Here is a 13,711-nt window from a genome sequence, read left to right as displayed (position 1 = left end):
GTCAAGGACAGAAACATCCAGTTAACATGGGCAAACACTTTCACTGAACAATCTGTCAAACTCTGGTCTACTCTGATCCTTAAGGAAAAGTGACAAAATATATATGAAGAACAGGCTAGAAAAATAACATGCATGGACTGAATAGAGGTATTGGATAAAACTAATATGCTAATTGATTTATGGTGCACTCTTGAGTTTCTCTTGTTCCCTAACCATGTTTCAGGAGTAATAAATTAGTTGGTTTGTGAACACTTTTCTTGGGCAGGTGGGGTGAAGAAAAGTGCAAAAGTATAGATAAGGGGTCAGCTATAACCACTGGTCTAATAAAATAGTGCTTTTCTCCACGAATCTTGCATTTACACCTGTGGTAGAAATTTCAACAGATGTCTAAAACTTCGTACTGTTGAGGGGAATAATAACCTCATAGAGTGGACGCTGGCGGTTCAGATAAAATTACTGGATAATTTCCCAGACTCCTCACCAATGCAGAAATAACTTTTTTTTTTATCTCCATGTACTAGTAACCTGTTATTGAGCCATTGTGACCTAAATATTCCAGTTTTGCTTCAGTGACTAAGCTAACAACCTGTGTAATGGGGGCCATGTTTGGGGGTTTTTGGGAGGGGGCTTGTTTGGGATTTTTTTTTTTTGTAAGCACACGCTTTTTCTTTCTACTTACGTATTTCTCGTTTGTTCAGGGGGTGGGGTTTGCTTCTGCTTTCTCATTACTGTGATCTGATGAGATCCTACTACTTTTGACAGTAACTTGTGTTCCCTAGTCTTCTATCGGGAGTAATTCCATTTCAGTGAATCCCGTATCTCTTCCCCTCTTCGGGCAATTTTCAGTTGTCTAGTTTATACTGAGTTCTCTGACTTTAGACAACTCATAAAACTCATGTGGAAAGGATTTGTTGGTTGTGATGCAATGTACTTTTCATATGACTAGTAATGGGGAGGGGAGGGGACACAGTAGTGTTTTTTCAAATATCTTGAAATTGTTCCATCTTGTTTATAAATATAATCATGTGCAATTAGCATCAATGTAATGAAGCTGATAATCTGACATGTTTACCCTTACACTGAGGTTCAGGAATACTGAACTTGTTTAATGGAGGAAAATGTTTAGATTTTTATTAGTGTAAATTTTCTAAGGAAAAGATATTTCCACTACAGACTTCTCCTGATTAAATATGTAGCTGCAATATTTTTGAAAGCCATGAAGACTATCTTTGAAGGTTATATATCTATCTCTTCTTTTAGGCTGCAACCACCTCTCTCTTGATTTGGCCAGTTGAGTAGCAATTTCTACATGTTAAAGGTGGAAACAGTATGAGTTTTACTATAAGCATTATTCATTTTATGCATGATACCTTTCCCAAAGTAACAGCACATTTAGATATTACCTATACTAATTTTATTTCTGTTCACCATTCTTTATGGTTTTATAATATTTCCTGTCTGTAAAGAAAGACAAAGGATTTAGTTTGTCTTTCAGTAAGGAATTGATAAGAAATAGGATGTTCTTACTAGTGTTTGGATATATATTGTTCATTCATTTGGGACCTGCTGTCTACTTCCATGGTAACAGCAGTAACTTTAACTCAGCGCTGGGAATAGTTTTTTCTTTCTCTGTGTTTATGCATTGGGTCTTTCTTTTTAACGTTCCGTTTGCATTTATTCACATGCTGAATGAGTACATCTGAGGAAGTCTTGCTTATGGGACAGTGCAGATAATATTTTTTCTGAGCATATGTCTCTTAAATAAAATATATAGTCAAAAATAATAAGACTCTTTAAACAGGTAAAATGACAATCTTAATTCTTAAATAATAAAATAGTTACTGCTAAATCTTTGTATTTCGTTTCTTTTTATTAGGTATAAAAGGCACTTCCAAGCCAATACTTAAAACTGTAGTAATATTGTATAGATATCATGTGTTAGGTAACTTCCTGAAATTTAGTATTTGAAAAATGTTTATTTTATTTTGTGTATTACCTCAAGTGTGAACATAAACTTACATATGTATGTTTGTTTGTTTGTTTTATTAGAATCTAGTGCTGGCTGAAAACAGTCCTGGAAGAGATAGCACTGAATATATTCTTGTATTTGAGCCAGATCTGCCAGCTTTGAAAAAACCTTTGGAACCATACCGTCTGTCATTTATGTTTTACAATGGTATGTTTCAATTACTCTAAAATGCTTGCTTTTCCTTAGAACTAACTATTTTTAGGTCTCTAATACTTCTTCAGAACTGTGTAATAGCTTGATAGATTTTTGCTGATGTTTAAACCAACTAAGTATGTTACTGTATTTTCTTCTAAAAATATATATATTTATTTCTGTAGATTTCAAGAAGCAGCAACAGATGGCAACACTTACAAGGGAGAGAGACCAATTATCTCAGTCCATAGGTGTTTACAGAAATTGGTTTGATACTACTAATCAGCTTGTAACTGAATTGAAATGTAAGTTCAATCAAATACACAAATAAATTTCCTGGGAATTAAACGTTTTTTCCTTTAATAATTTTGAGACTACAGAGATGGGGAGAAAAATCAGTATTGAAATCATGAGATACAGTAATTAGAGGGGAGTTGGAAGGGAGTATATCTTCGCATTAGCAGGGAAGCATCTAGTTATTTGGATGGACCTACCTATAAAAGGTCTTGATTTGAGGTAGAATGTCTTATGTCAGAACTGTCAAAAGGAGTAATAAAACATTGAAGTTGATGGTCTCATTCTTTTTTCCCATGACTGCACTCCCATCTTTGCAATGGATATATGAATGCTCATCCATCTGGAAATTCAACAGTTGCCTAAAAACTACCTTAGGAAATGAACTATAGATAATCCTTATTCAAAAAGTTAGTCTTACATTTTCAAAATGTTACTTTTTCCTTCTACATTTGACCCTACGTACATTATTCAAAAGTATTGTGTAGCTATTCATTGTTTATCTCCATGTTCTTCAGCAAATGTAATCCTTTATAAAGTCTGTTGAACAGCAGAGCAGTGTGAGGGCAGTTGTTATGGGAATGGGAGAGATGAAGGAAACATTTCTTTTGCGTTATTTTTTTGTTTGAATCATCCTGTCTGTTGATCAGAAGGTTAATAGATGCATTTTGAATTTTTATTTTAAGTAATCACTAAATGTAAATAAAGCAGGCTGGAATTAGAAGATGCTGCTGTTTCTTGTAATTTTAGTACAGGGCTATGTTTCTGTTACTTGCTTACTGCATGTTTCCGTTATGGATGCAAATTCCTGAATTCCAGTGTGAAAGGCAAAAAATTTTGCTTCATATTTGCAGATTTTTGCACAACAGTAAGTTAGAGCACAACATTATACTTGATGCTTAAATAACATTTCCAAATATAAACCTGTTTGAATAGAGAAAGTGGGAAGCAACTCACCTGTTTACTCATTTGTTTTCAAAATTGCTTCAGTTCAGATATGAGAGTTGAGGAAATAGTGTCCAGAAAGTGGTGTCCCATGTAAAAGACAAAAGAGAGTAGTGCCAGCTATGACTCTTCCCTTCCCTCTTGCCATTTTGCCTGTTGGAGAACCATTTGGAAAGATAATTGAGGATGAAAAGAAAAAAGAGCTTACATTCTCAGACTGATCTAAGGACTAGCCCCATTGCTTCCTGAAGCTGAAGGAGATGGCAGCTGCTGAAATTGCTTAGAAGCTGGACAAATCACAAAGTCTTTGTGGGCAAATCCTGATATTCTGTGCTGAAACTGAGAAGTAGATACCATCAGCTGTGGGTGGCATAATTCTGAAAAGTTGTACGAAATTCTGTAAGAAATGTTCTGTTGCTTTCTAATATTTCCATACTCTCTGTCGATTTTATTGGTTTCAGGTCAGGTTAAAGAAGCTGAAACAAGAGAAACTCAACTGAAGAATGAACTGAAAAAACACCAAATTGAATTACCACAGACAAACACAGTATGGCTTATTTCTTACTAAAATCCATAATATCTTAAAAATAAATCTAATCCATGATCTATGAATTTGATATCATTATATAACATTATTGAATCACACTGGTATATACACAAGCACCTGTTACTGAAACCCTGAAAATTTAAACCATGAGGAAAATTTGTGGATCAATGCCAAACTTTTTTTTTTACTGTTCTGCTAGTGTGGCTATCTCTTTAAGAAACTGCTAGAGAAATAAGAAAAACTTCTCTTTTAATATCCTGATCTTGTTTTTGCCTTTCTGCTAAGGTTATCAGTTGTGTTACTGGTACTACTCGTTTTAATAATGGGTTTTTGCAGACTGAGCAATATGCCCTGCATGTATTCTGGCATAAGTAGACCGAAGGAAAACACTTCCTTTCAGAGAACTAATGAATTTCATACATTACTGCCAAAGTTGATGTAAAAGTAAGTTTGAAATATTCAGGGCAATGTACCCCATTGCTAATTTCCCATAAAGATCTAATTATATTCTAAAGAAACTTTTTAAAGAAAATTTTCAAACTACTAACATTTTGGAAAAAAAAATGTAAATTATCAATTATCTTTAGATCAAATAAAAAGAAGTGTTACAGTCATTAATCACAAATCAGTAAAATGAAATTACACAATTCTGCAATCACCCAAGTTCCCCCTGCTGGCTAAATTTTTCAGGCCTGGACATAGTCCCCTTCTAAAATGGTGTTTCTCTTTGTACATTTGTGGTTGCCTTTTGCTACTGATTTAAATTTTCAGTTTTGGCTTTAATCAAGCTCTGGTAGCTCTTCACAAAAAGCTCCCTAAAATGAAGTAGTAATAAAAAAGTTCATAGTCACAATTGCAGTGTGCCTCCTTTTGCTCTCCTCTGAGATTATATGCAGTGGTCCCTTATATATTGAGTCTATTTCAGATTGTTGAATGTTTTTTATTAGGAACTTGATTGACAACAGGAAAAGTAACTACTTCTGCAGCTCAGCCCAATGATATATGCTTGCTAACTTTAAATTTAAATTCTCAGCTTCAGTATGTGGATTCTCTTATAAAACAAAAGATGTTGGATCAAGAAGGAGTAATGAAACAGCCAAGACGAACTTGTACGCTCCCAAACTATCCAAAAGGCAACCAGGATATTTTAGGCAAGGTGAGTTTTCTCTCAGAGAGCCTTCAAATGAGTTTTGTTGGTTCCAGGAAGTGGTAGTAATGAAAAATTAGCCAACCAAATATGCAGGTAATTTTTGAGGAGCACTAAAAAGAAGATAGCATTGTCCACTCATCAGATGACCAGCTCTTCTAACAGAGCCATCCACAGGGGAATTAAATGTCTGATTGATGTTGCAGGATGATTGTGATTAGTATGAAAAGGGGAGGTGGTCTTGGTGTCTATTTTGACTGTTCTAACTTCTGTGGTACAGATTGCACATTTAGCACAAATTGAAGATAATGAAGCAGCAAAAGTTATCTCTTGGCATTTGGCCAGCGACATGGACTGTGTAGTCACACTGACTACTGAAGCCGCTCGTTCTATTTTTGATGAAACTCAAGGTCGACAGCAAGTGTTACCCCTTGATTCTATTTACAAGAAGACACTCCCTGATTGGAACAGGTAGAGAAAAAAACAATTAAACTTCTGCATTTGTATTACATACTACTTCAACTTTTTTTTTGTCTAATTTCTTTTTTAAACTTGACTCCTATTAAAGATTCAAAGTATAAAATTTCTGACTTCATAATTATAGCAACAGTAGTGTCATTTGAAATGTTAGTTGAAATCCTAGCTTTGTATCTTTAACTGTGCATTGTTCTTTATTAAATAGGGTGTTTCTCTTAAAAAGAGAAGATACTTGCCTTTTTTTTCCCTTCATTTCTACATGTTTTCTAGAGCAGGAACTTTTTAAAATAATTGTAGTGCTTCAAATCAAATTCTAACTTTCTTAAAAATCCAGTTCTGGAGTACATGCCCTAAAATCATCTGTAGTAATAGAAATTCGTTTTGGTTTCCTGGAAGATAAAGGAAAATAAAGTAATTCTGTGCCTGAAAATAATTTGCTTATGAAGATGACTGCTAATATCATAAAGAATGCCTTTTAGAAAAGATCTGATGTGCAGATGTATTTATAAGGTCCAAAATCTCAGTTTTTATAAAGTAATGTACTAAAACTTGTCCATAAAATTAGTCATATGAATTTTTTGGATATATGTCTCATTACAAATTAGTGTTTCACCAAAGCATCTTTAATATAACTGGTATTTCAGATAATGTTGGGATCATTTAGCACCTAATGTGGAAGTGTTAAGATGCATTCAGTTTGAGACTTCTGACTAGATTGTCAGAAGCACTAATGAAATAAGGACAAATTACTTTTTTCTCTTTTTTCTTCTCCCTCACTCTCCCCTTTCTTTAACTAGGCCTTTACCTCACTTAAGAAATGGAAAAATCTTCTTCAGACCTATTGGAAATCCTGTATTTGCCAGAGATCTGTTAACATTTCCAGATAATGTAGAGCATTGTCAAACAGGTAAATGATATTAAAGAAATTGTTCATAACTTCTTTCTTCTTAATAAATGAAATACAGAAACATCACAAATCATAAACCATTCAGTAATCTTCATTGAGACATTTGCAAATACCACTGTACATTCCTCATGAGGTCTGCTGGTAAAAAGAGGATGACATTAGCGTTCAGTACTTGCAAACAACAGGTGTGAAAATTTCAGCAATGACCACTGTCTTCTGCTTGTTGTCTTATTTTTACTTTCTCTACTATATATACTAGACGTTTTTTCTTTTTTAAATTACTGCAGCATTATCTTATTCCCAAGCTCATGTAAGCAGAAACTGACAATCATGATAGTAGTTTTATATTTTCATATTGCAGAAGTTACTGCTTTTGTTAGGCTGTTTTTCCATTCCTATTCCTCTCAAAAATGTGTAATGCATAGACTGATGTACACTCAGACTGAACTGTACATGACTATATATGTTATACTTAAATAGTTACAGTAAGAATAAGCTTTCAATTTGTATGTAGATTTCAGTTTAGGGAACCATCACCCTCTCACTCGTTCTAACAATGTAGCAGTACCTTCCTTTTCCTACACTCCTTTTCTTAAATTAAGTAGACCTATCCTTTTTATGGAGAGTTGGAATCTGTAATTAGTTCAAGAAGTTTTTCATTTCACTTCACAACTTCCCGGTATTGAAGTATTCCTCTCTACTGTTAATAAAAAATCATTTTTAGTCCAGATTATTTTCAGAAAGTTAGATATTGTCAGAGACTTCAACTACAAATTCTTCTTTGTGTCCCTCATTAGCAGATAGGCTATTACTTTTTTGGGGAATTTAAAAACCACATTGCTTGACATATCTCATGCAAGGCTACATCAAGTTAGACTTTGTATAAACAGTTTTTTATTAGCAGAAGAAAGGCCTTCAAATCAGTTGGATTATCAGCCTGGGAATGTTTTTTTTTAATTTGATAACCCATTGAATATTAAGAAACATCTTAAGAAACCAAAAACACCATTCAGGGAGGACTTAAAAAAATTAATCATTTATGTAATTTCCTAAAATTTGGGATTTTATTATGTATGTCTTCATAAATGTAAGATATCAAGAGAGTACTTCTGTGGAAAATTCAGTCAATTATGCCATAAGGCAATTAAACATATTAAATTTTTTTCTTTATTAATTCTTTGATGGAAACAGAAGATTGCATATTTATCTCAATCTCAGAATAAACTTTCATTGAAAAAAGATCATGCACATGCTATTTCCCTTGCACTTATCTGAAAAGCTGTAATAATGATGCCTCAGAACTGATTTTTTCAAAACTCAAGTTTTTGTTGTGGAGAAATTTCATGGTTCAAAAAATTACATTTTTTCAGTGTTTGGGATGCTCTTGGGTGACACTATCATTATAGATAACTTGGATGCTGCCAATCATTACAGAAAAGAGGTATGTTTCAGTTATTCTTGATATTTTAAAACAAATATATTGCATAGCTACATATTTAATACATTACAAACTTAGAATAATTGCTAAGTTTAATGATGCATTAGCTGTAAGTGTGCTTACTGTCTGTAAGTCTCAATTCACTTAACAGTGAATGAAATCTTTATTATTGGTACTGACAAAATTACCTCCATTCAACAACTTCCGTTACGTGAATGTTGCCATGAAGCATGGGACCATGTTTTTTAAGATAAACATTTCTAGTTTTGCTGTTAGTGTTAAATGCAAATTCTTCAGTACTTTCCTAGTCCCTGTATGTATAATAAAACACAGGAGTCTGAGGCACATGATGACATTTCAGATCCACTAAAGTCACTAAAATCTTGATGTGAAACTTACTAGACCTTTTTCTGGTTTAATGGGACACATTTTAGCAGGCCGCTGGAGTCTCTGAGGAAGTCCTGACACTGGGCACTTTCTGCTTCAGCTTATGTTTGCTGGAACTGAAATAATGATTCAGCATAAGAATGTAGAACTGTACTGATTAAACATTAAGCTCTTGGTGCTAGATATTCTTTTTTTTTTCCTCTGCAGAAGTATAAGAAATTGTACTGCAGGGTTGTTCTTAAGAGAACAAGTTAACGAGGAACCTCTGGTGGAATCTAAAATTGGTTGCCTGTTTCATTCTTTCACAGTCAGTGCAACACGGATTTCCCGCTCTGTGCTCTGGGCCTGACCAGCTTTTTTACTCTGTGATTCCATTCCCTTTTTATTGGCTACCGCTGGCTGGTAACCTGGGAACAAGGACTGTCTTGAATGTTTCCAAAGAGTGTCTCAGAAATATGGATATAGTCATAGTAAAAAACAGATGATTGACATTAATACTTCAATTTTCATCTCATGTTATAACCATCTCAGTGTCCATCAAATGAACAAATAGCTACCATTTTTCAACTGTGAAGACCGTGTGTGCTTCTTTCATCAAAAAGTACATATATTTTTTACTGCAAAATCAAACAGAAGAGACAGGAGAGTCAGATCTTGGTTGTTCATCAGTGTAAGGAAACTGACTATCTGTGTCTGTTCAAGAAAAGGAGTTTGTATATGTGGTCATTTCACTTGGTTAGTCTGTTAGCCCATTTGTTTCAATCACCCACCCCAGGTAAATTTCATCAACTCTATGAAAGTTTTATTGAATATGTTATAAGAAATAAATCCCTTGGAATTTAGATGCTTTAAATCTTGTGCACTTAAAAAAAAAAGCCATCTTCGTCAAATAATTGAATAAGTGCTCACAATGTTTATTGCCATTACTTCATAGCGTATGTTGATAATTAGCTTTTTCCCAGTATAGATCTAAATTCTGCCTCCAGAGTTCTATTAAAATCTGAGGACACAAAAAACCCTGAAAAATCTAATCTTCATAATTATCAACAGTACTGTTTAATTTTAATATATGCATTCTATTACTTGAAAGCAAAAGTCATGAAATGTAACTTCATAAAATACGTTCTCATTAGAGAACAAGCTGTATCATAGTTGAAAGATACAAAGCTTCACAACAGCATTGCTTGAAAACTTAGTTGGTTTTTTTTTTGATTTTTTTTTTTTTTAAATGGAGTTACTAATTTAGTATCACTTTTTATACCTGTGTAGGTTGTAAAAATTACACATTGCCCTACTTTGCTGACTAGGGAAGGAGACAGGATTCGCAGCAATGGAAAATTTGGAGGCCTTCAGAATAAAGCTCCTCCAATGGACAAACTCAGAGGAATGGTATTTGGAGCACCCATGCCAAAACTTTACTCTACTTTCTCTGGACAGATAGGTGGGTTAATGAAGTCATGAAAACAGAAATTCCAAAATTATATTGCTTGCCTATGTTTGTTATTCTCTTATGTAGTGTAAAAAGGAAAACTTCAATTTAGCATAAAGTTATTTTAAGAAATACGACCTGTACAATGTCCTATTTATGAATTTCCCTTTTCTTAAAAGCTTATAGCTATTAAATTTCCTGAAAAAAAAAAAAAGAGATATTCCCCCTTTTTCTTAGTCTTATTAAAGAAAGAGTCTAAGCAGTGGTAATCATTCAAACAGCAGGCATGAGAAGCTTGAGCTGATTGAATTCCAGCATCCTTGAAAAACAGAAGTTTCAGGTCTTTCTCCTCTGGAAACACCATAAATCAGTTTAGAATTTCTTACTGTGCAAGTAAGCTCTATGAAGCAGTGGTAGAAAAATTCCTGTTCTCATCAGTCATGCACAACAACATCTACATTATTTCCCTAACAAGAAGATACCTTATATTTCCTGTGGGATCGCTTACATTTCATTTTGTGCTTGGATTTTTCCTTTCAGAATAAAGGTTATAAATGAAGTTAAAAGATGGCAGCTTCTGACATGTAACAGCTGACCTGACTGATCTGTAAAACATTGAAAAGTCTTATTCACAAATAAGGTTGTTCTTAAATACTTAATTTTCAAAAGAAAGGACATGAAGTTTTTCCGTGACAGTATTCCTAGATAAGTACAATGGAGAGGGGTGGGGGGAGAACAAGAGGGAGACAACATATGTACCTACTGAAATAGCCTTCAATATGAGCAAACTACTTAACGTTGACCAGTTGAGGGAGAAAAAAGGCTAAAAAGATCTTTCCTAGGCATTTCAGTAAAAATATATTACATTGTAGGTAAAACATAGTAAGCATTTCAGCTACAGACTAAAATATGCTGGTTTTAGCACACTGTATATTTGTCTATCAACACATTTTCAATTGTTGAACTCAATTATTACCCAATGTGAATTAAATTGGAATTGTCTGTAATTTAGTACAGGAACAATCATGGTAGAAGAAAAGGGCATGTTTTAATTTCACTTGGATAGTTACTAGACATTTAAAGGAAAATAATAGTGAAATTCCATATAAAGGACAGCACCTCATTACACAAGACTTGTTTTGAACTGAATTTCAGCCTTAACATTAGTTGTGACTTGCTCTTCTTCTATGTTTGTAGCATAAAAGGAAAGTAGTTACTTCAACTGTGATTACGCTGACACGGTACTTCTAAAATAAACCATACTAAGAATTTACAGTGCCTTTTGTCAGTCTGCGGTAACTATCTATGCAAACGCTTTCACCCTGTGGCAAGTGTAAGGTAATTCAGTGTTCAGTTAAGCTTTGTGCAAGCTACCTCATACTCACCACAAAGTAAAATGAATGAGCCTGGGCTAACATGCTTGAAGCCTTTCTTTATTACTTGACATATTTATTCAATGCCTGGACAAAGAAAAATTCTTCATCTCATATGTTAAAAGAGGAACAAAGTTTGTCAGCAAAATATGCCCTTGTTTACCTGAGTCTACTGCTGTCTCCTTGTTTAAATTTCCAAAGGTGGGACAAAGTGAAACTCAGTAAATGTTCTCTTGTTCCACAAGGTGGACTAGAATTCAAGTCAGTAATGCAAGCTTCAGCTTTGTAGCCCTAAAAGCAAAACATACTACAAGCACACTTAAGGCCATCAAAGGTAGAGAATTCAGTTTGGAGCACAGAAGCGACAAGATGTGTAAAGAAATACCTGTTTGCCATGTCATTTTCAGAGTTCGCTGGTACTTTACTGTGATCTAAGATATGGGCTCAAAAAGAAAAGAGAAATCAGTCTGTCTTTATAGTCATTTTAAGAACAGCCACCAGTCCACTCTAAGTTTGGGTGGTTTTTTTTAAGTTGTGCTTTTTGAAAGATACGTTTTCTTGCGAATCTTATACATTGTCTGGATTGTATCTGGTAGCCTTCCAAATGAAAATGACCACTTATTTACTGTTCTGTGTTTTATTATTTTATTCTTCAATTAGATCTTCTTCAGCAATACCGTGCAGCAGTGGTGAAACTTGATAATGTGAATAAGGACCTTGATTTACATTTGCAGTCACTTAACACTCCAGAAGTGCAAAAGAAAAAACAGGAACTTGCCGAACAAGAGAAAAGTCTCAAGATAATAGAACAAAAATTGGGTAGGTTATTGTATTATATTTTTGGTGTCCTAAAGGAGGAGAACTGTTAAGTGCATCCAGATGTATTCTACTCTTGCAAACTAACAAGTTCAAACTATGAAGGAAGATTGTTAAAATTAATTAAGAGCTTTAAAGAATAGAAAAACTGTATGTAGTACGATGCTGTGGATATTGCCTAGACCAGCACTGCCCTGTAATGTGTTCAGAAAATAAAAATGTGGTCAGTTAGTGTCTTGTGAACATGAAACTATGATCTCACTAATATGAGATTATATAACTGTTAGTCTGGCTGGCCCAGAGGTACAGAACATTGACATTCTTTTTGAAATGGCTGCGTAGTGAAGAGCTGAATTGCTTTTGCTAAGGAAACGCAATCAAAACATTGTACTACAAAAAGAAACACCCCTAATTCTGCAAGTGTAGTATTTCTTAGTTAGAATTGGTTTTTATGTCAATATCAAATAATTTATGATATTTCAAAATATATTTAAAAAAACATTTACTCTATGACAACTATAAATAAAGCAACTGTTTTTACCTGTCATCTTTGAACTCAGTTTCAGACATAAGGTAGCTATAAAATTTATGACGTGTCTAAAGCCTTACTTCAAAGGTTTAACACTACTGCTACAGGACCCATATATACCAATAGGATTAATTTTTTTTAAAATTTGTTCTTACTTGCAACTTTTTCATAGGTATGACTCCATCAGATAAAGTCACTGAATCATTACTTCAGCCTATAATGTTAGATATGTCTGACACCCCCATCCCTCCCAAAAGAATGCGAAGAGAAACAGTAAAAAAATTGTATAGGTAAGTCGATTCCGAATCTAGTCATTACTTTCCCATATCCTGAATTCAAAGCAAAAACTAGTTTGGTTTTTTTGCATGGGAGATTTTTTTTTTTAATTTGTATTTGTATACAATAACAACGAGTAGAGTTTGCATAAGGCTGATTTTCAAGGTAATTTTTATTTCCTTTAAAGTTTCTGCTCGTATTTAAGCTTCATACAAAGATTTGCTTGCTAATTCTAATTCTGTTTCTCTTTATGAGCTGATTGAGTGGCATCTTTGTGCATTCACATTCCCCATATTTTCTGGTATATTCAACTCTGTTACACCCCAGAAATATATGAGATAGCTTGGTCTGTAAACTCTTTTAAGGTTTGATGTCAAATACTGAGCAGATGAACAGAGAAAGAATCATTCTTGCTTAACTTTTTCTAAGTAACTGTATGAGGTGAGCTCTGGTGGTAAAGTATTTAACACAGCTGTCGCTTTACCTGTGTATCTACTTCTGCATTGCCTCTGTGGCTAATGAACATTTGTACACACAAAACAAAATCAGGGAAATCTGTAAGTCTGTCTTTAAAGTGACATGGAACTGACTTTCCATTTCTCATGTCTCTTCTCATGACTGCATCATCGTCTTAGCTGAACTATGGTCGTATTTTTGAGATTATTTAAATCTTACTCAGTTGTGTTCTGTAAATCTCAGAATGAGTTTCCACTATATTACTATGCCTCTATTATTTATATTTGTTGTTATTTTATTTTTTTATCCACATGTAGAGAACTTAAGTGGTTATGTATTTAAACTATCTAATATTAGCCTGATGCTATTCCTAGTTTTAACAAAATAGTTACAAGAATAAGAAGCTGATCACAAATACGGGGTTTATAATATTTATGCTATGGGAGCTCTGTGCTTTTGCATCAATTAATATCAAAAATATATATATAAAAAAATTTAAAAAGACACAATATATACATAGAAAAAAGGG

The 13,711-nt window shown here is 33.8% G+C and overlaps 1 protein-coding gene across 1 annotated transcript in view; it reads left to right on the top strand.

Annotated features, from left to right (window-relative positions):
* The window catches only part of SMCHD1 (structural maintenance of chromosomes flexible hinge domain containing 1), a 75,389-nt gene that overhangs the window by 61,233 nt on the left and 445 nt on the right, over positions 1 to 13,711 (top strand). Inside the window, exons 36-45 of the mRNA XM_009582725.1 lie at positions 2,050 to 2,176; positions 2,347 to 2,466; positions 3,862 to 3,947; positions 4,981 to 5,103; positions 5,375 to 5,565; positions 6,369 to 6,478; positions 7,849 to 7,919; positions 9,573 to 9,744; positions 11,766 to 11,924; positions 12,623 to 12,740. Coding sequence (XP_009581020.1) covers positions 2,050 to 2,176; positions 2,347 to 2,466; positions 3,862 to 3,947; positions 4,981 to 5,103; positions 5,375 to 5,565; positions 6,369 to 6,478; positions 7,849 to 7,919; positions 9,573 to 9,744; positions 11,766 to 11,924; positions 12,623 to 12,740 — 1,277 coding nt within the window. The remainder of the gene's footprint in view (positions 1 to 2,049; positions 2,177 to 2,346; positions 2,467 to 3,861; positions 3,948 to 4,980; positions 5,104 to 5,374; positions 5,566 to 6,368; positions 6,479 to 7,848; positions 7,920 to 9,572; positions 9,745 to 11,765; positions 11,925 to 12,622; positions 12,741 to 13,711) is intronic.

The sequence above is a fragment of the Fulmarus glacialis genome, unplaced genomic scaffold (genome assembly GCF_000690835.1).
Source record: "Fulmarus glacialis isolate BGI_N327 unplaced genomic scaffold, ASM69083v1 scaffold3838, whole genome shotgun sequence".
Classification (NCBI taxonomy): domain Eukaryota; kingdom Metazoa; phylum Chordata; class Aves; order Procellariiformes; family Procellariidae; genus Fulmarus; species Fulmarus glacialis.
This window is presented reverse-complemented; position numbering and strand designations above follow the sequence as displayed.